At 41.4% G+C, this 20,888-nt stretch overlaps 1 protein-coding gene across 3 annotated transcripts; it reads right to left on the bottom strand.

Annotated features, from left to right (window-relative positions):
* Positions 1–338: 338 nt before the first annotated feature.
* On the bottom strand, positions 339–20,406 carry AQP8 (aquaporin 8). 3 transcript variants are annotated; one of them, XM_027859710.1, is made up of 8 exons: positions 20,384–20,406; positions 11,521–11,748; positions 9,961–10,015; positions 9,507–9,765; positions 5,566–5,692; positions 4,049–4,263; positions 2,145–2,279; positions 339–1,163 (listed from the first exon to the last, which is right to left on the bottom strand). In XM_027859710.1, exons 3-8 carry the CDS (start codon positions 10,013–10,015, stop codon positions 1,115–1,117), a joined length of 840 nt encoding a protein of 279 aa, XP_027715511.1. In that variant the 5' UTR covers positions 11,521–11,748; positions 20,384–20,406; the 3' UTR covers positions 339–1,114. The 3 variants fall into 3 exon arrangements, with proteins under 3 accessions (XP_027715511.1, XP_027715510.1, XP_027715512.1); XM_027859709.1 differs by lacking the exons at positions 11,521–11,748; positions 20,384–20,406 and adding an exon at positions 10,337–10,582; XM_027859711.1 differs by lacking the exons at positions 9,961–10,015; positions 11,521–11,748; positions 20,384–20,406 and adding an exon at positions 10,337–10,581.
* Between the last annotated feature and the right edge of the window lie 482 nt (positions 20,407–20,888).

The following is a 20,888-nucleotide window of genomic DNA, read 5'->3' as shown; positions in this document are numbered from 1 at the left end:
CTTGCCTCTTTTTATCCACCTTCCCTTCTCCTCCCTTTCTTTCCTTTCCTCTACTCCTTCTCCTGTCCTCTTCTTCTCTATGTCTCTATTCCCTTCCCTCCCTCTCTCTTCCCTTTCTTTCCTTTTCTCCTCTCCTAGTCTATCTTTACCTTTCTTCCCCTTCTTTCCTTCTCTCCCCTTTCCAGTCCTGTTTTCTTCTTTCCCTCATTTCCCTTTCCCCTCTGCTAGGGCTATCTTCACCCTACCCAGCCTGAGGGCCCCACTCTCCTGAATAGGACACATTTTTGACACTCCTAAAATTAAAAAAGAGAGCAAGACAGCAAATGGGTAAAGAGAGGTTGAGGTAGAGAAATACTGTTTATTGGAAAGTGAGCTGGAGTTTTCCATATCAGTGGAAAGAATACAGCAAAGTAGCTTTGAAAAGCCCCTCATTCCCCATAGCAGGCAGGAGGACCAAGAGCAGAGGACTTTGCAGTTCCTAAAAAGAATCCCTTGGAAATTAAATAACAGGCTTTCTAGCCTCCTCCCCTCCCTCACCTCTGAACAAAGTGTGAATGAAGCAACCTTTCCCTCTTATGGCTGCTTTACACCTCCCTTCCCCCCACCCCCTGCCTTAGTAATTTCATTTTATAAGAAAAGCAATTCCATCATCCTTGTTATCTCTTCCCAGGCCGTATGAGATGATAATAACACTACTTAGGCTTTTTCTAGAACCTTCCCTACAACAAATCGCTATCCAGCAGCCAGAGAGGTATGATTCAGCAGTCCTTTAACAGGAAGGAAAATGAGGCGTTAAGGTAGAAAAACAGGACACAGCATGCAGGGAGCATCCCAAAGCTGGTGTGTCAGTCTGTGTGCTTTTGGCCACACTAGGAGACAAAACAGACTATCTGTCCATCTGACCAGCCAGGTGCTGGAATGAAGTCTTGGGAAATCACAGGGGAGACCCAGGGCAGGATCATTCCCCAAGGTGGGAGACATTTGCCCTGGCAGAGCAGAGCAGGTCCCATCCACGAGAGGCTCTCCCCTTCATTATTCCAGGCTAAGCCAAGCCAAGATGAGAAGAATCCATGGGCAAAGCAGTGGTCCTGTGTCCATACAACAGACAGTTGCTTTACAGGTGTTTTAGAAACAGGCGGATATTCTGATCGCCAATGAGAACCCTGAGGAAAAGAACAAACCCACTGAGGAAAGGTCCTGGTCATCTGCAGAGAACTTTATTCTGATAGGATGGGGTTCGGGGGAGAGGGGGGCGATGGGGGCGATGGAGGCAGAGAGAGCATTGAATTCCTTTTAATTGTCACAAAAATTCACCTGATTCCTGTTCCCTCACCTTTAATATTCAGAAGATTTTTGGAGTCGTTGGATCTTAGAACTGGGGAAATTATCTAGTTCAAACACATCATTTTATAGGGATTCCAAAGTGGAAAGGTGACTTGCCCAAAACTATTCAGCAGTAGAGCTGGGGCCGAACTGAAACCCACGACTCTGTCTAAACAAAAGAAGCGCCCCAACCCCAAGTTCAGTTTAGGGATCACTGTCCATCACTGTGACTGGGAACAATGTACAGAATCCCAGTGCTATAAATAATAATGAATGACCCTTAAATGTTACCTTAGGGTCTGCGAACCATTTCATAAGGCTGAGAGGCAATGCTTGTCCCTCTGAACTGGTGCTCCAGGCATTGTCATACTAATTTTATAAATAAAGCTTGAATCTTGCCTCAGATTATGTACCAGCAGTGGGACCAGGTGGCAAGCCACTCAACCCTTCTCAGCCTTGGTTTCCTCCTCTCTAAAATGGACGTGAGAGGCAGCTTGGCATAGTCAATAGAGAGCTAGCCGGAGAATCGGGAAGACATGTGCTCAAGCCCGCCTCAGGCACAAATTGGCTTTGTGACCCTGGGCAAGTAACTAAACCTCTCAGTGCCCCCATAAGTAGAATATTCAGGTAGGTGCCCATCTGCACGGCCAGTTGTCTCTCAGTGTCTCTGAGTCTCAATGCCCTTATTATCAAAGTGAAGGGACCCCTCGTGTCCTGCGCATTCTATGATTCCTCATGTCTACTTGGAAGGATTTGATCTTCCCCTGAGCATGATGGCCCAACTCAGATGCGCTCTCTCTCTCTCTCTCTCTCTCTCTCACCTTATCAGTATTCCTGTGATCAGGCTGGCTGCCAGTGGCCCCACCCAGTACACCCATTGGTACTGCCAGTAGCTGGCCACCACGGCAGGCCCAAAAGCTCGGGCAGGATTCATGCAGGCTCCAGATATAGCCCCTCTGTGAAGCAACAGAAACACACGTCTGTACCTATACTTGCCTACTTGTTCTCATACACACACACACATATAAACATGCACTGGCTGGCCCCCATGACTGGCAAGCTGTCCTTCATCACCTCCAACTCTTAACTTTCTTGGCTTCTTTCGAGACTCAACTCAAATCCAACATTCCACAAGAAGCTTTTCCCAGTCCTCCCCTCTCAGCCCCTTCCCTCCAAAATAACTTTCCATTCATACTGTACAGGGCGTCCCAAAAGTCTCAGTGCAATTTTAAATTACTAAAGTTTAAAATAGCACTGAGGGGCAGCTAGGTGGCGCAGTGGATAGAGCACTGACCCTGGAGTCATGAGGACCTGAGTTCAAATCCAGCCTCAGACACATAACACTCACTAGCTGTGTGACTCTGGGCAAGTCACTTAACTCTAATTGCCTTACCAAAAAAAAAAAATCAGCACTGAGACTTTTGGAGATACCCTGTACATATCTTGTAGATACATGGTTATTTGCATGTGTTCTCAGCCATTTGAATATGAGCTTCTTGAGATCAGGGGCTGTGTTCCCTTTCCATTTGTATTCTCAGGGCTTAGCAGAGGGCTTAGCATATAGTAGGTGGCTAATAAGTGCTGGCTGGCTTGGCACATTCAGTATTCACCCTGGAGTTTAAGGTAAATCACAGTTTTTCACATGTCATCACAATCTCCAGGGTATTTCTACAATGTATTCATTTTCCTGTCAAGTCACATCAAGGGTCCCCATTGGCTTAGGGAAGGAAAAAATCCCAATTTGTTCCCAGACTGCTAGAGAAGGCAACAGTGATAAGAGTATAAGTCTTAAAAACCTTAGGTTCTGATTCTGGCCCAAAAGCTTACTAAAATGCTTACAAAATGTGATTTTGGGAAAAGCATTTAACCTTATTGAACCTCTAAAAATGGATATGAGATCTAGCATGGTATAACAGAGATTTGGTCCTAGAGTCAAGAAAACCTGGGTTCAAATCCTGCCTCTTATACAGACTGGCTGTGTGACCAAGTCACTCACTCTTTCACAGCCCCAAATAATGTTCTAAGATTATTAAGATAAAGAGCAGATGCTAATCATCTTGGGCAGAAAGAATTTCCTTACTGGCAGTTCCCCATACCAATAAAATCAAGGGTCTGGCCCCTATCTCCATCCCTAACTTATTAATAATGATAATTATAATTCATTTAAAAAGATTTTTGAGGTTTAAGATGTTTTCCTCCCAACAATTCTGCAAGTTAGATTGTGTAAATATTATCACCTTCTTACTGACGGTAAACTGTGGCTCAGGGAAGTTAGTTAAGTGTCTTGAGTATTGGTACAAAGCTCTAAGCCTGAACTTTGCGGGAATTCATAAAATCCTGGATTGAGAGCTAGAAGGGACCATCAAGTCCATATGGTCGAACACTTACATTTTACAGAGCGAAATGAAGTAACTTGCTGAAGGTGAGGCAGACAATAAGTGAGATTTGAACCCAACTCCTCTGGCTCCAGAGACAGAGCTCTTTACCACTGTGTCATTCTGCTTTTCTCAAACCCAGGTCCCCTGACTCAAAGACTGGTGGTCTTTCCAAAAGACCATGCCCTGCCTCCTGCAGCTTCCAATGAGAGAGTCCCTGAAGCTGGGCGTCACCTAAGTCCCCTCCTTCCTTTAGGCCTGGACTAAGTTCCCATTCTTTTGACTGTTCCCAGTATCCCTCTGCTGCTGCTAACTCAGCCAACCATCCCACCTTTTATGACTCAACTCACCCTGCTAGGATGTCCACAGTCACAGCAAAGCCAATGCAAAATGGAGCCAGTGGGCTCTTGCTCTTTTCGTTGACGGCTGCCATACAGACGGTCAAGAGCAGTAACAATGTCATGATGACCTCAGCTACCACAGCACCACCCACCTGGTCAGCCCCTCTAATGGTTGTAAAGGCTGCCCCAGAAGCATTTAAGAACCTCTCTTCTGTGCTCACCGCCTAGAAGGAAAAACATCTCCATTAGGGTAGAGACCAAAGCAACAGGATCCAAGTAAACAGAGTGCACAGAGAGAGAGACAGACAGACAGACAGACATGGACACAGACACAGAGAGAGAGGGAGAGATACAGATAGAGACAAAGAGAGGCTTGGGCCAAGGGAAGAGGGACAGGAATGTAGAAAAACAAACGAGATCCCCCTTATGTTTCAAAAATTGACAAGCAAAGGTTGTCCACTTATCTTTCTTCTGGAAGACTAGGTGCAGGAGCAAATGAGCTGAGTTGTTTGCCAAAGTCTTGAGAGTTTAGATTAGATTGGAACAAGTGGATGAACCCCAGCTTACTTTATCTCAGCCACAAATTAATCAAACGTACAGCTGCACTCTAACTCAGGTAGCATAGGCAGAAGGGGAACAGAAGCTTATTTACTTCATCTTCTTTGCAAAGAGACACACACACAACCCAGAAGAAAGGCCCTCAGCCTATTGGGTGGACCTCTTGGGATGAACTCAGAGGAGGACATGGCTAGGGATCACACAGAGTGGAAAGGCATGGATGGATTTTGATCCCAGTCATTGGAAGAAGTGTCCATATCAATAGGATCATGGATTCGTTGGAGTATGTCACACATCTTCAACAGGCCCTAACCTCCCCAGGAAGGAAGAAAATGAGTTGAAAAGAAAGAGAGAATTCAAAAGAACATGGTAACAGAGCAAAGGGGCTTTACACTGAGTTCCCAATTATTTTTTATAGTTCCCAAAGCTACAGTAGAGATCTAACCAATGGCTCCCAATCTGTACCCCACCCCCATAGACCACTGTAGGACCTTGGACATATTGCAAAAATTTCCACAATCAATATGCAAATCTACAAATAAATAAATACCAACTTCTGTAGACTGAATGTCTCCATACATATAGATATTACTATTTTTCAAAAGTATGTTGTAATTAACAAAATGAAAATTCATTTGAAAACATTATTGGATTCATAGTAGCGTTTATCCACATATTTTCTCAATTGATGGATTCTAATGTCATAGCTACTATTGTGTAGAGATCACTGAAAAAAAAATTTTTATCTTCAGATAGGGTTATCACACACCAAAAAATTGATAGCACTAGATTTATCTAAGATTTGTCTAGATAGCCTGGCAGAGCTCAAGAGCCATTCGAGATAGGCTAAGATTTAGGCAGCTGATGCCTCAGTGAGCATGGGGAGTGAACAAATGATGAGAACATTTAAGAATTCAGTGGGTGGTTTGTTTGCCTTATCCTACATAAGTCACTATGTGCCCACCTACCTTGGCTAAAGCAGCTCCTATGATCCCTCCACACAGTTGGGAGACACAGTATGGGATGAGCATCATGTAATTCAGGCCTCCAATCAACATGACAGCCAACGAAACTGCTGGATTGAAATGACCACCACTGTAACCAATGGAAACGAATGAATGAATGAATGAATGAATGAATGAATGAATGAAAAGCATTTAATAAGCACTACCACAACTCTGCCCCCTCTGCAGCTTCTTCCTGCAAGAGCCAGTGTTATGACCAAGGCAGCATTAAGTAGTAAAAAGAGCTCTGGATTCCAAATCAAAGTTCAAATTCAGCCTCAGCTGTGTGACCCTGGGCAAATCACTTAACTTCTGTCTTCCTCCATTTTTTTAACTGTAAAATAGGGCTAATAATAACAGCATCTGTACCCGGGGTTGTTGTGAGGATAATAATTGCAAAGTGCTTTGCAAACTTTAATGTGTTACATAAATTCTAGCTCTTATTAACATTAAAGCTTTCTTCAAAGCCTTAGCAGAAGTTAGACAAACACAGCTCCCTCTCTCCCCTCACACCAAGAGATGGGGTCCCTGCCAACCTTCCCAAGCCTATTTTCGCCCTCCAAATTTGCAGCCCTTCAACCCCATTGGCGTTCACAGCCTCTTGTCCCCAGTAAGGCTCATTGATCACCAGTTCTTGAACTCTGGACATCAGCCACCCTTATGTTAGTTCAGACTTAAAAATAAATGTGACTCTGGCACCTGCTGTAGAATTCCTGCTGCCCTCTCCACTTGTCCCCCGCTCGCTAGTCTCGAAACAGATATAATGAGGCAAACTGAGAGTTTCTTACTAACTACTAAGAAGTCAGATTGTAGCTGAAGGGGAGAATGTCACAAAACAAACTCAAGAGTTCCTAAGATTCATGCAGAACACAATGTGCTGAATCTACTCTCTAACTCAACCAGGCCCTAGGGCGTGGGGCCCCTTGTCCAAATACCTAGATTCCTGTCCTCCCCCAGCATACAACAGCTATATTCAGGCCACATCCTATTTCAGCCAAACTCAGTAGACTGAGGATCCATCTTCTAGATGCCCATTGAAAATCTGAGCTTTTATAGTTGTTCAGGGCTAAGTCTCCAAAGAGTATCAGAAGGATGTCTGATAGACCCATCAGTGGGCCATTCATGGGGGCAGCTCAGTGACAAATGGCTGGATATGTAGTCATTAAGACCTGAGTTCAAATCCTATCCCAAATACTTGCTAGCTGTATGACCTTAGGCACTTTTGCCTGTCTCAGTTTCCTCATTTGTAAAATGGGGATAATAACAGTACCTACCTAATTCCTAGGGTTGTTGTGAGCATCAAATGAGATAATATTTGTAAAGCACTTTGCAAACCTTAAAGCAGTCATGAATGCTAACTATTATTGTTGTTAATAACCCAAGACTGATATCCACCAGGTAAGCCACACATCTCCAGACCCAGTATGATCTGAGAATGTGAAAGAGGGGAAAAGTCAGGACAGTCTTAGGTCCATCTCAATCCATCAGGACACCAGCATTACACCTCATGAAGAGCTTCTGTTCTTTGAAGAGGATAAATCAAATGCCAAGTCCCATTATTATTGATAGGGATACAAATGGGGCCTGCACAGTTTCAAGGCTGGTCTAAACTCTGGGCCCTTTAATGGTTTTATGGTAGTAATGTTCAGATGGATGAGGAGGGCAGTATAGAACTACTCAGGAGACAGATTTTGGAATATTTTCATAATACCTCCAAACACAAAGCCGTTGGCCAGCCCCCAAAGAGCCCACTGGTCTCCATTTCTCCAGGCCCGTTGAAGTTCAGGTTACCTGCCATTGGTAAGTGAGAAAGCCAGATCCCACAGATCATTACTCTTCCTGCGAGAAAGCTGGATGGAATTCTGCATTGGCTGTTCATTCAATTGTTTTATTTCTACCAGTTCTTGGAATGGTGGCTGGCATATAGTAGGTGCTTAGTAAATGTTTAGTGATTGGTCAGTTGATTGATTTTGTCCTAAATACACGTCATGCACACAAACAATTAGAGGAACATAGGGTAAAAAGATTCAGAGCTAGAGGAGACCTTAGGGTAATCTAGCCTAGCCCTTCATTTGGCAGATGAGGAAACTAAGGCCCAGAGAAATTAAGCAACTTGCTTAAGGCAATAAGAGGAAGAGCTAAGATTTGCTTTCCAAAGTCATCTTCTTTCTACTATACCATGTTGCCTCCTTCAAATTCTATTCCAAATTTCTTAGAAACCTGATTTTTTTTAATCCACCTACTAACATATATTTTGTGGACAAGATCAAAGAATCACACATTCAATCATTTCAATGAAATAGCCTACATTCACTTGAGAAGTTAGCAGGGCTCACAAGCTAGTGGATCTTCCATTTAAAATTTCATAATCTAATGGAAGTCAGAGGCCACCCTGGGAAAAGAGAAATGCTCCCTGTGGTTAACAGCGTAAAACAGGACCATGGATTGAGAGCTGGAAGGACACCCAGTCCAACCCTTGTTCTTCGGATGAGGAAACAGGTCCAGGGAAGATAAGTGACTTGGTCAAGGTACCCAGGTTGTGACAGAGGCAGGGTTTGAACTCAGGTCCTTTGACTCCAAAGCCAGCACTCTTTCAACTGTAGGTCCCAGAGAAATGGCTAATTAGATTTACTTGGCATGCCCAATCCCTGGCTTTGCAGAAAGCACCAAAGAAGCTTCCTTATGCATCTCCATGTGCCATGATCCAGCTCCATTGGCCCACTTGCTTTTCCTCTCCCAGGATGCTCCATCTTCCATCTCCATGATATTACACAGGCTGTTCCCCCATCCTGAGAATGTTTTCCCTTCTCAAATCTACCTCTTAGCTTCCCTGAGCTCCTTCAACACTCAGCTCAGATCCCATTTTCTGCAGGAGGCTTTTTTGTCCCCTAAAATGCTAGTGCCTCCCCTCTGAGATTATCTTTCCTCTTTTTTGCATGTATCTTGTATGAACCTAGTTGTTTACCCATTGTGTCCCTCATTAGAACGTTTGTTCCTTAGGAACAGGGATGGTATTTTTGCCTTTCTTTTTATCTTTAGCACTAAGCACAATATCTGGCATATAGTAAAATTATCAGCAAATAATTATTGACTAACCTCACATGCCTTTGATTCACGAGACCTTATGATCATATCAGCAGCTTTGAGAACACACTCCTCCCTTGACTGTTTCTCCCTCTCCACCTTCACTCCCTTGGTTTTTTCCTGTCTGACTGTCTATCTGCAACTCTGGGTTTGACTTTATCAGCTATCTCACCCTTGGGTGGAGGGGAGAAAAGACAGCAGCAGCCTCCAGGGTGCCCAAATAACTGTGAGCAGGGAAATCACCCCAAAGCACAGAAATGAGAGGGTGAAAATACCATCTGTTTGGATCTGGCTTTTAAAAGCAGAAAATTAGTTGGGAAAAGCACTAGGCCTGCCATCGGAAGTCCTGTGTCGAGGTCTTGGCTCTCCATGACATTGGCCCAATTTCCTCATGTGTAGCCCTACCTACCACACAAGGTTGTTTTGAGGAAAGTGTTTTAGAATGTTAAAGCTCTATATGATTTCAAAATGAAGAAGTTTGAAGGATTTGATGATTTCTGATCTCAGATGATATCAAATCTAACCTCCTCATTTTACAGATGAGGAAACTGAAGCCAGAGAGGTTAAGTAACTTGCCCAAGGGTCACATAGCTAGTAAGTGTTTAGGGCATGGTTCAAATCCAGGTATTCTTGACTCTAAGTCCATCACTCTGCCAATTACAGTATACTGTCTATCAAATGGCTCTATGGTCCCTATTTATGGTGACCTGATCCCTGGAAGTGCTGATCTGAATATGGGCTCCATGTGACACCCAAGACAGGCAGGGCACAGTTCCATGGACTTTTGTCAAGGATCCAAGATTTAAAGATCCAAATCTTACCTGATCTTTCCCAAAAAGGCAATGGTGATGCCAAGGGCCAACCCATGTGCCAGTGCAGGCTGCAGCCGACCAACCCCTTCAGCATTCTCAATGACCGACAGGCAGCCAATGAAGATGAACAGAGCTGAGCCCAGCAGCTCCACTATGCAGGGCTGGAGGTACTTTTCATACCAGTGAAGCTGGTGCAAGTCACACCCACTCTCCAAGTCTTTTTCCTTCATTTTCATGTCCCCTGACTTTGATTCACACATAGGGACAGCTGGTGGAAAGAAAATACAGAAGTCAGTGGTTCTCAACGTCTTTGAGCTCCTCCACCACCTTGCCTAAAAAACAAAAATCCTCAGTCTCAAAATAATAAGACATGCACTTTTTCCCAGCCATCACCAGATTGTCCTTAAAAACAGCAGTCTCAGAATCATAAGGCATGCAGGTGAGCATCCACTCTGACACTTACTATCTATGTGGTCCTGGGGAAGACATTTCATTTCTTTGAGGTTCACACTCCTCATCTATAAAATGGAGACAATAATAATTCCATTACCTGGATCACAGGGATGTTGTGGGGGAAAGATTTTGTAACTTTTAAAGGGTTAGGAAAAATGAGAACTACTGTTATTATTAACAATAGTGATATTATTTTTTTTTAAAAAATGCACTAGAAATGGAACCCTGGACTTCCATACTCCAGGACTCAACCCTTATAGGGAAAGTTTCCCATGGGATCAAGAGGAGTTCCCATAGGCTGCCAACAGACCCATTTGGTTTCCAATTCAAAGAAAAATTTAAGAAGATTGTCAGAATTAAAGAGACAATAACATTGACAAACTTACGTTTTCCTATAGGTCCCCTTGTCTCAGAAAGCTGAAAGTGAATAGTCTAACTGCTTCTGTAGACTGAGGAAGTTCAATACAATCCCGTGCTGGAGGTATCTCCTAGGAATCAATGTCTTAGCGGCTCTGCTTGCCTCCTCCCAAAGGCTGAGCTTTTAAGAGGCTGGAGGATTTACCCTGGTGCTGAGACAGTCATAAAATAAAGGAGGGGGCTCCTCCAGGAGAGAGAAGTGGAAATTCCCTTTATCTCAACAAGGCTAGAGTTCAAGGATCACTAAGCTCTCTGCCAACAGAGGAAAATACAATGTCTTCTGCTATGTGATGTGCCCAGAGCCCTCTGTGAGATTGTATATGATCACAGGAGCCTGTGGAGAGGGGGACAGAGGCACTCAGGAAGGAGGGCCCAAAAAAGCCAAGAAAATCGAAGCCATTCATCTGTTTCTAAGATGGGTAGCCCTAAGACTGCCACATATCTTTAAAAAAGAGAGGCAAAGGGATGTAGCAGAAAGAATTCTGACTCCAGAGGAAGGAGACCAGAGTTCAAATCCCACTTCAGATACCTGTTAGCTGTGTAGAGGCTATCACTTATCACTCACAGCCTCAGTTTCCTCATCCATATAATAGCAATCAAAAATACCTGTGCTAATTGCTTTATGGGATTATTGGGAGGAAGGCACTTCATGAACCTTAAAGTGCTATAGAACTATGACTATTAGTATTTTATATTCATTTTATTATTGTTGTTACTTATTGACAACTTACAGTTCAATGGTACTTTACAAGTGTGAAATGCTTAACACACCTCATCTCATTTGATTCTCTTGACAGACAGCCTTGTGAGCTCATCACCGTTTGAAAGTTAAAGAAACCAAACCCGAGGGAGGTTCAGTGCCTTCCCCAAAGTATGACTCCTGTTATTAAGCTCCAAAGAAATAATCCTCCCAATGTCTCATTATAAAGGAATTATGAAACATTAGAGCCGGAAAGGACCTTAGAACACAGAAGGTTAGAGCTAGAAGGGATCTTAGAACAAAATACACAGATTATTAAAGTTGGACCCTAGAACATGGACTGTTAGAACTGGATCCTAGCACATGGACTGTTAGAGCTAGAAGGGACCTTAGAACACAGAATTTTAGAGCTAGAATAAATATTACAGCAGAGGAAGAGACACCGGACATTACCTACTATCTCAATGTCTGAGATGTCATAGCCAGTAGTTTTTGCTTTTTTTATGATTCTTCCTTTTTATTATCTTCCCTGACTTCTGAAAACTGAAGGTCTATTTTTCCCTGAGTTGGAACCAAATTTCATGAGTTAGTTTGTTTCCTGAATGGATATGAACGCTTCCAACCACAGGCCAATTTCTTTTATGCGCTGAAATCCTGGGCCAAAGCTTCTCTCACTCCCCCCTGCAAAAAAAAAAAACAAAACCTTTGTATTCTGTAACATTGGAAAGTCTAATTCCAACATCAAGCCAATAAGGTATTGCCCATTTTGTCAGCTAGTCTACGAGCAGAGTTGGGCTAGCATCCCAGGGATGTCTGGCTGTTACAGCTAACATACACTTCAGTAGGTCTCTCCTGTTTCAATGGTTCTATAAAAAATGAGGCAAGGTATTTGTGGGAAATAAATGCCTGCTATATGTAACTTTTTAGCACCTTTAAAGGCCTAAGGTTAGATTGGAAACAAAAATATTTATAATAAGCTGGGTTTGTTCATGTTATCATATTTGGGAGTCAGGACATCTGGGACTAGAGTCCTTACATAGTCATACGACCTTCGGTGAAACAGTCAACCTCTTTGCCCACGGTTTTCTCATTTACAAAAATGAAGGTTTTGAACTAGATGACATCTTTTCTTTTAATAATATTTTATCTTTCCCAATTACGTGTAAAAACAAATTTTAACATTCTTTTTAAAAAAAATTTGAGTTCCAAATTCTCTCCCTCCCTTTCCCCCCATGATTGCATATGCAATTATGCAAAACATATTTCCATATTAGTCATTTTGTGAAAGAAAACATAGACCAAACAAAAAAAAACACACAAAAATAAAGCGAAAAATAGTGTGCTTTGATCTGCATTCAGATTCCAACAGTTCTTTCTCTGGACGTAGGTAGCATTTTTCATCATGAGTACTTTGGAATTGTCTTGGATCATTGTATTGTTGAGAATAGCTAAGTCATGCACGGCTTATCATCTTACAATATTGCTGTTACTAGGGCCAATGTTCTTCTGGTTCTGTTCACTTCACTTTGTATCATTTCATGTCAGTCTTTCCAGGAGATGACTTACAAAGTCCCTTCAAGCTTGGATATTCTACTTTCTAAAGGTTTTTCCAGCTCATAAGTTCTATGACTTTCTCCATTCAATTTAGAATTTTGTTTTATTCACTGAAAAGGAACAGGAATAAGAATAAAATAAACTAACCAGAATCATATAGACCAGAATCAGTTTGGGCCACTTCTAGTATTGCAGACCCCTCAATAGCTTTTCTCTTTTTTTTTCTTTTTAGGCAATTGAGGTTAAGTGACTTGCTCAGGATCACACAGCTAGTAGGTGTCAAGTGTTTGGTCTCAAGGTGGATTTGAACTCAAGTCCTCCTGCCTTCAGGGCCAGTGATCTATCCACTGTGCCACCTAGCTGCCCAGCCCCACCTCAATAGCTTTTGAAGTTAAAGATGGTACATGAAAGTAAAATATTCCTTCTCTCCCCCTCGAAAAAAAGGGAGCCATAACTTGGAGACATATATATGTATATAAATATATATTTGTGTGTATATATATGTGTGTATGTCTATATATGTATGTATGTATGTCTATGTGTGTATAGACATAGATACATAGCTTTTAAAATCCTTTTTTTGTACATTTTCAGTCCCAATGCACTAATGATGGAGGGGGAGATCTACCTTTCCTGTAGTGTCACAGACGACATTAATCCTGGCATGGCTTTTCCACAGTTCTTGTCCTATAGCTGAATGGTGATAGCTCTTTACCTGCTAAAGTTCACACACTACGCCCTTGAGCTTGGATGCCAAGCCAAATGGTCCTCCTCTCAGCCCTGTCCCTCATGTAAGCCCTGAACTTGAGGCCTTTGTAACATTTTTTCACCCTATCATTTGTCATTCACTAGTATTCTGAATCAAAAGGTTCTCCAAATATCCTTCCTCTAGACTAGCACCAACTGAGGCTTTGCAAATGTTCATGATCCCATTTTTTCCCACAGCAGCCCTGCAAAATAGGTGCTATTATTTTCATGGCAAAGATGAGTAAATGAAGGCTCAGAGAGGATAAGTAATTGAAACAGGGCAACAAAACTAGGAAGTGACTAAGATAGGATATGAACTCACGTCTTCCAGGAGTCTATCAGCTTTGGTATTCTGCCTCTCAAAGAGGAATAAGGGGGTGGCTGCTACCCACTTTTCTTCCAAAGCAATAATACTCACTACCAGAGTCAGGACACACACCTTATTGACCTTGGCTATAGTACTAGGTAAAAAGAGTCCTTTGATGCCACCTGAGAGACAGCAATGATTACCAAGTAGCTCAAGACAGAAATATCCCTCCAGCAGAAAAGTTAATTTGTTAGGAGTGAGTCATTTATTGAAGACAGAAAATGGGCAATCTAAGATCTCTTTAATTCAGGAGTTCTTAACTTTGGATCCACTTGGGGTCCAGCTCTTATGGATGGATTTCAGGAGGTCCATGAATTTGTATAGGAAAAAAATTACATTTTTACTTTCACTAACCTCTAACTGAAATTTAGCATTTCATTCAATAATTTAAAACATCATTCTGAGAAGGGATCTATAACCTTCACCAGACTGCCAAAGAAATTTATCACACACATACACACACACACACACACACACACACACACAAACAAACAAATTAAAAACCCTATTTTTAGTGTAAAAAAATAGCCCAATATTCCTCATAACATTCTGAAGGCACCTATCCCTGCAGGTAGACTCATAACTTCCATTTAAGCCTTCCTCTGAATGGAACATGAATACAATTGAATATTACTGTGCTGTAAGAAATGAAAAATATCATGGCTGTAGAGAGAAGCATGGAAAGATTTACACGATCTAACGCAGATTGAATTAAACAATATATACAGTGCCTACAAAATGTAAACAGAAAGAACAACTGTATGAAAATCTGAAAAGCTACTAAGTATTTAAAAAGATATCTCATTTAAAGAATAATATACTTCCCCTACCTTTGATACAATGGCGGAGTTGTTAAGTATGTCTAAGCTAAGGAGTGGAGCAGAACCCAGGGTCACTGACCTATAAAGAAGTCATAGGATCAAAAGTTCAGAGAGTAAAGCCATCTATAGTCATATGAAAAAATGCTCTAAATCACTATTGATTAGAGAAATGCAAATCAAAACAACTCTGAGGTACCACATCACACTTATCAGATTGGCCAACATGACAAAACAGGAAAATGATGAATGTTGGAGAAGATGTGGGAAAATTGGAACACTAATGCATTGTTGGTGGACTTGTGAAATGATCCAACCATTTTGGAGAGCAATTTGGAACTATGCCCAAAGGGCTATAAAAATGTGCATATCCTTTGACCCAGCAATAGCACTTCTAGGGCTATATCCCAAAGAGATCATACAAATGGGAAAAGGACTCATATGTACAAAAATATTCATAGCAGCTCTTTTTGTGGTGGCAAAGAATTGGAAATTAAGAGGATGCCCATTAATTGGGGAATGGCTGAGGAAGTTGTGGTATATGAATGTGATGGAATACTATTGTGCTATAAGAAATGATGAACAGGCTGACTTCAGAAAAACCTGGAAAGACTTGTACGGTCTGATGCTGAGTGAAGTGAGCCGAACCAAGAGAACGTTGTACACAATAACAGCCACGTTGTGTAATGACTAATATTGATAAACTTAACCCTTCCTGGCAATACAAGGATCAAAGACATCTCCAGAGGCCTTGTGATGGAAAATGCTATCCACATCCAAAGAAAGAACTATAGAAGTTGAATTGCTATTTTTTTCTTCTCTTCTGTTGAGTTTTGTTTCCTCTTTCTGATGGTTCCTCCTATTGGTTTTAATTTTTATTTACAACATCACTAATGTGAAAATATGTTTAATATGAATGTAAAAAAAAAAGTTCAGAGAGTAATGAAGACTGAAGGATTTGAATATGGATTCTCTCATCATTGGGAATATCCAGATCAATAGAGCTTCCCAAAAGTGTAGACAAAATTACAGAGTTTATGGTCAAAGCAACCTGTCTATGATTTCCTCTTTCCATGTCAAGATGATCCTTATTGAAAAGGAACAGATTATTCCTAAACCAGAAGAGGAAGTTATTCACAAGATAAATATACCTCAAAGAAACGGAAGAAAGGAAAACTTAATGGCATTCAAGAATATAACATATTAACAAGCAAAAAATAATAATAATAACATTTGTTTTAAAAGAACAAGTCATGCCAGATAAGCCTCATTTCCTTCTTTGAAGGAGTTACTAGACCAGTGGAGCAGACAAATGCCATATCTATACAATTGTCCCTTTCACATTGCAACTTTCACCATCGCGGTTATAATGAGTCACAAGTCAGCATAAGAAATTAAATGGGAATTTCGGGGGGTGTTTTGCGGAAGCCACATGACATACAAAGGGCAGCAGATGACACAGAGCCTATGACCAAATACTTAACCCAAATTTTACAATAAAATAGTGTGAACAAGCCATAAAAGAAAAAAAAATCAGACTTCTTCTCTGGTATAATGGGAGGGTCGAAAAATTTTATGCAGATTTTCCAGATAGTGGGGGCACCATGCCCCTAACCCCTGTGATGTGGAAGAGATCATTGTAATATCCTTGGATTTGACCAAAGCATTTGACATATCTATGATTTTCTTTAGTCTGAGAGAACAAACTAAAAAATAAAACAGTTAATTAGAGTCAAAATTGATTAAACAACCAGTCCTAAAAAGTGATTAAGTTTTAATCAATGTTACTCTGGAGGTAAAAACCATAGTAGAGTGTTCTGTTCAAAATTTTCATCACTGACTTGGATAAAAACATAGTTTACATGCTTATCGAATATGCAAATAACACAAAACCGGGATAGATAACTAACATGTTGGATGACAGAAATAGAAATTGAGGCTGGATGTGAACTCAGATTTTCCTGACTCCAGATCCAGGGCTCTATCCACTATATCATCTAGCTGCCTCATAATAAAGTATGTGAGAATAAGTGCATAGATCAGGTCAAAGAGGGATACAGGATTCAATGAGGAAAAGATTATTCCTAGCTGGGGAAAGAGGAGAGAGGGAGGAGTGATCAAAGAAATCTTAATAGTCACCCCCTTCTCAGAAGACAACCAATGACTTGGATGAAACCCTAGAAACTATGTTTATCATATTTGCAGATGACATGAAACTATGAGAATTAGCATGTGGTATGACAGTTAATATCCCAAAAGTTCTTAAGAGACCAGGATAGGCTGAATCTAATAATAGGAAATGTAATAGGAATAGAAGGGAAGTCTTAAATATATGTTGTGAAAAAAAAAAAACTTCACAGGTGGCCCAGATGTGGCTATACACCTAGGCAGTGAGGTGGTGTGATGGATAGAGTTGAAAGCTTAGAGTCAGGAAGACCTGAGTTCAAATCTGGCCTCAGACACTTACTAGCTATGTGACTCTAGGCAAGTTCGCTAACTTCTGTTTGTCTCAGTTTCCTCAATTGTAAAATGAACATAAAAACAGCACCTGCTTCATAAGGTTATCATGACGATTAAAAATGAGATAATACCTGTAAGGTGCTTAGCAAAGTGCCTGGCACACAGTAGGCACTTAATAAATGTTTACTCCTCTAATTCTCCCCCATTAAACCCTACTTCAAATGCCATTTGGTCTAGAAAAGCCTCCCTGATTCCCCCTTACACACACACACACACACACACATACACACACACACACACACACACACACACACACACACACACACACACATTCTGGGTCCCCTCTCTTAAATCTCAGTCTTATCTGACAAGGCTCATATATTACATTCAGTGTAACTTTCCAATGTACTATCTTATACTCTTCCTACAGCTCTCGGTGTCTAGTGTCTAATCTTTCTCCTTGACTGAAAGCTCACTGAATGTTTGGATTCTTCTTATCTAAGACTTTATCTCTCCCTTTACAAAGCACAGACTTCTGAACACATTTCATGTTTGACTAATATTTATTTTATTGTATGAATGTATTGTTTATTGTAGGGGCAGCTAGTTGGCACAGTGGATAGATTGCCCCACCTGGAGTCAAGCAGACTCATTTTTATGACCTCAGACACCAGCTACATGACGCTGGCCAAGTCACTTAACCCTCTTTGCCTCAGTTTCCTCATCTGTAAAATGAGCTGAAGGAGGAAATGGCAAACTATTCCAGTATACTTGCCAAGAAAACTCCAAATGGTATCATAGAGTCGGGCGTGACTGAACAACAACTTTATTTATTGTATCCTTTCTAGCTCCAGCATAAGATGGTCTATGTTCCGAGGTCCCTTACAGTTCTGACATTCTTGAATCTCACTCATATCATATCAGCCTTCCTTCAATTTTCTGTTGCAGTTATGTTCAATAACAGTTTTTCCCATTTCCTTGATAGTGGACAGAAAAATTTTTTAAAAGAAAATACTTAGTAACGGATTAACTGCTCTATTAATGAAATATGATCAGTTAAAAATGGGTTCTAAACCTGATTCATGGTGAAATAGAGGCACTGATCTCTGAGATCCTACTCTGATACTCTTTGAATTAGAAAAATTCCATGTAGTAAAAGCTATTTTCAGTGATACTGAGCCACCTATTTTTCACTCTTTTTTCTTCTTTGATTTCTTTTTCTGAAAATGACCACCTTGCTTACATGCTTGGCACTGAGGACACCAAATCCAGAAACAGTACCTTCCTTTGGTTTTATTCCAATGCTAATAGTCCCTTTCCCCCAAAGTTGTCCTCTGCTTCTCAATACCACCCACCATCTGCTTTCTCTGCTTCTATTCCTAAACTGGGGAGCACAACCAGAGAGATTAATGAAGTTATCCTGACTGAGTCCACTCCTATCTAGCCACAACCGGGCTCTCACTGCTGCCCAGCAATCCTTTTATTCCTTTCTGCCTGACTTTATCACCTTCCAAACAACAATCATTCCAGACATGCCCCTCTCTCCTCAGACCTCTCATCCCTGCCTCTCTCTCTCAGCAGAGAACCCAACTTGGACACCATCTCTTCCTCTTTCTCATTCTGTCACCACAGACAACCATATTTTCTATTTTAGTAGAAACATCTACTGTGAATTCCTTAATTCCCTTCCTTTAGCTTTAAAACCTCTCTGTCCTTACCCATTCAGTCTTCCTTCCCTCAAACCTCAGGGAAAGAGCTAGTCTTCTCCCTTATTAAAAGTAAGCCCATTACTCCCTCCTTTCAGACCTTGCTCCTTCAAACATCCTCACTCTCATTTTCATTCTCCCCCTCTCTTTTGGCACCTTCCCCTCTGCTTATCAACATATTCACTTAGGGGTGGGGCCACCTGATGCGTGATTTCATTAATGTAGGGAATTCTCCTGTGAGGAAACTCTCTCTACCAGTGCAAATCAACAACTGTCCTACAACTTTTAGCCTTGGACAGTTGTTTGAGGCATTGAGAGGTTAAGGGATTTGCCCAAAGCCACACAGCCAATCTGTATCAGAAGCAAGACTTGAAGTTAGGTTTTCCTGACTCCAAGGTTCTCACTGTAACAAGTTGCTCATATCTCTCAAATGAGGAGGGAAGGGAGGGAGAGAGGGAGGGGCAAGTGGAATCTTTCCCATGGCCCTGTTATCATCCTCTCTCCTCCCATTCACTGTCAAACTTCTAGAAAGAATAGTGTACATATTGTGCTCCTACTTCTGCACCACCCACTCGTTCTTTAATATCTATATCTCCATGTTTCCCTACATATCTGCCTTTTCTTTCCTTTGCTGTACTGAAACAACACTCTTCAAGGTCATTAATGATCTGATTATGCGAAAATCTGATGGTCTTCTTTTCTGAGTCCTCGTCTTTCTTGACTGCTTTGAACCATTTGTTACTGCTCACCAATAATCTCTTCTTGCTCCACAATCACTCCACACTTCACTGGATTTTTTTCCTTCTCCTGGCACCTAAATATGTGCTTTTGGGTCCCTCAAAGCCACCATCTATTTTCTCTCTCTACTTTCTATTTTGCCCAACTCACCCAACCCCATGGCTTCAATTATCACCTCTCTGCAGATTCTCGAAGCATAAGTATATTGGAAAGAGCAAAGACTTTGGAGTCAGAGAATCCGTGTGACATTGGACAAAGAACTTGACCTCTCTGGTCTTCAGTTTCTTCATCTGTAGAGGAGAAGGTTGGACAAGATGACTTCTAAGGTCCTCTCCACCTCTAAATCTAGGAGTCTATATCCCTAGTTGTAATATCTCTTTTGAATTCCAACACCACATTTCCAATTTCCTAGTGAATACCACTGCTGCCTCCCACCTAGACGTACCACTGGCAGCCAAAACTCATCATGCATAAAACAGAACTTATCATCTTCCCTCAAAAAATCTACTCATTCTGCAAACTTCTCCTTTTCTATTGCTATCACCCATGCCTGAAGCCACCACCATCCTTAAATCCTCCTTTAATGCTCATATCCATCATTACACTTCATCTTATTAAAGAAAAGCCTCTAAATAAGGACAGAAGAAGTTTCTAATTACAATCTACCTATCTTTATCTATAACTATATTAACCCACTTTCCACTACCAATGTTAAGATAATTTCCACCATTAGTCACCAAGTCTTATAAATTCAGCCTCCACAGTTTGTCTTGTATCAGTGCCTTCCTTTCCATTGTCAATGCCATTATTCAATTGTAGACTCACGTTATCTTTCATCCAATCTACTTTTAGGAGAGATATAGTTGCACAAGTGCTGGGCTTAGAGTTAGGAAGACCTGGGTTTGAATCCCACCTTGGATACTTACTGTGTGACCCCAGCCAAGTAATTTAACCTCTTGTAGCCTCAGTTTTCTCACCTGCAAAATTGGGATAATAATAGTACAGAGCTGTTGTGAGGATCAAATGAGATCATGCATGTAAAGCATTTTGTAAATCTTAAAATATTATCTAAATGTTGGCCCATGACTTCCCAGACCACCTCTCTATCTCTGCCCCAGTGGTATTCTCACACTTCTCCATCCCTATTGCCTTTTCTTCTGTTTGTTGAGTTCCTCCTTGGACCTCCATTTGAGGAAGCACCTATAAAAATCATCATGCTCTCTTCAATCCTGGACCGATCCATGGGGACATCAAATCACCTTCCCATCTTCCTAGCTCCCTTTTATGCTTCTTCCCCCGTTAAAATGTAAACTCCTTGAGGGCAGGGACTATCTTCCTTATGCTTGTACTTATATTCCTAGCACTTAGTACAATGCCTAGCACATAGAAGAGAGAGAGAGAGAGAGAGAGAGAGAGAGAGAGAGAGAGAGA

This window comes from Vombatus ursinus, unplaced genomic scaffold (genome assembly GCF_900497805.2).
Source record: "Vombatus ursinus unplaced genomic scaffold, bare-nosed wombat genome assembly UNPS02014171.1, whole genome shotgun sequence".
Lineage (NCBI taxonomy): Eukaryota > Metazoa > Chordata > Mammalia > Diprotodontia > Vombatidae > Vombatus > Vombatus ursinus.
Note: the sequence above shows the minus strand (reverse complement) of the source record. Positions and strands in the feature narration are given on the sequence as shown.

Bases quoted from the DNA above. Each gene is read 5' to 3' on its own strand.
- AQP8 (XM_027859710.1), bottom strand. From the start codon at position 10,015: ATGAGGAGTGTGAACCTCAAAGAAATGAAATGTCTTCCCCAGGACCAC. The intron at 9,766-9,960 runs GTAAGTGTCAGA...TCTTTCCACCAG, and splicing joins TCCCCAGGACCACATAGATA to CTGTCCCTATGTGTGAATCA. The intron at 2,280-4,048 runs GTGAGTTGAGTC...GTTGCTTCACAG, and splicing joins ACTGTGGACATCCTAGCAGG to AGGGGCTATATCTGGAGCCT.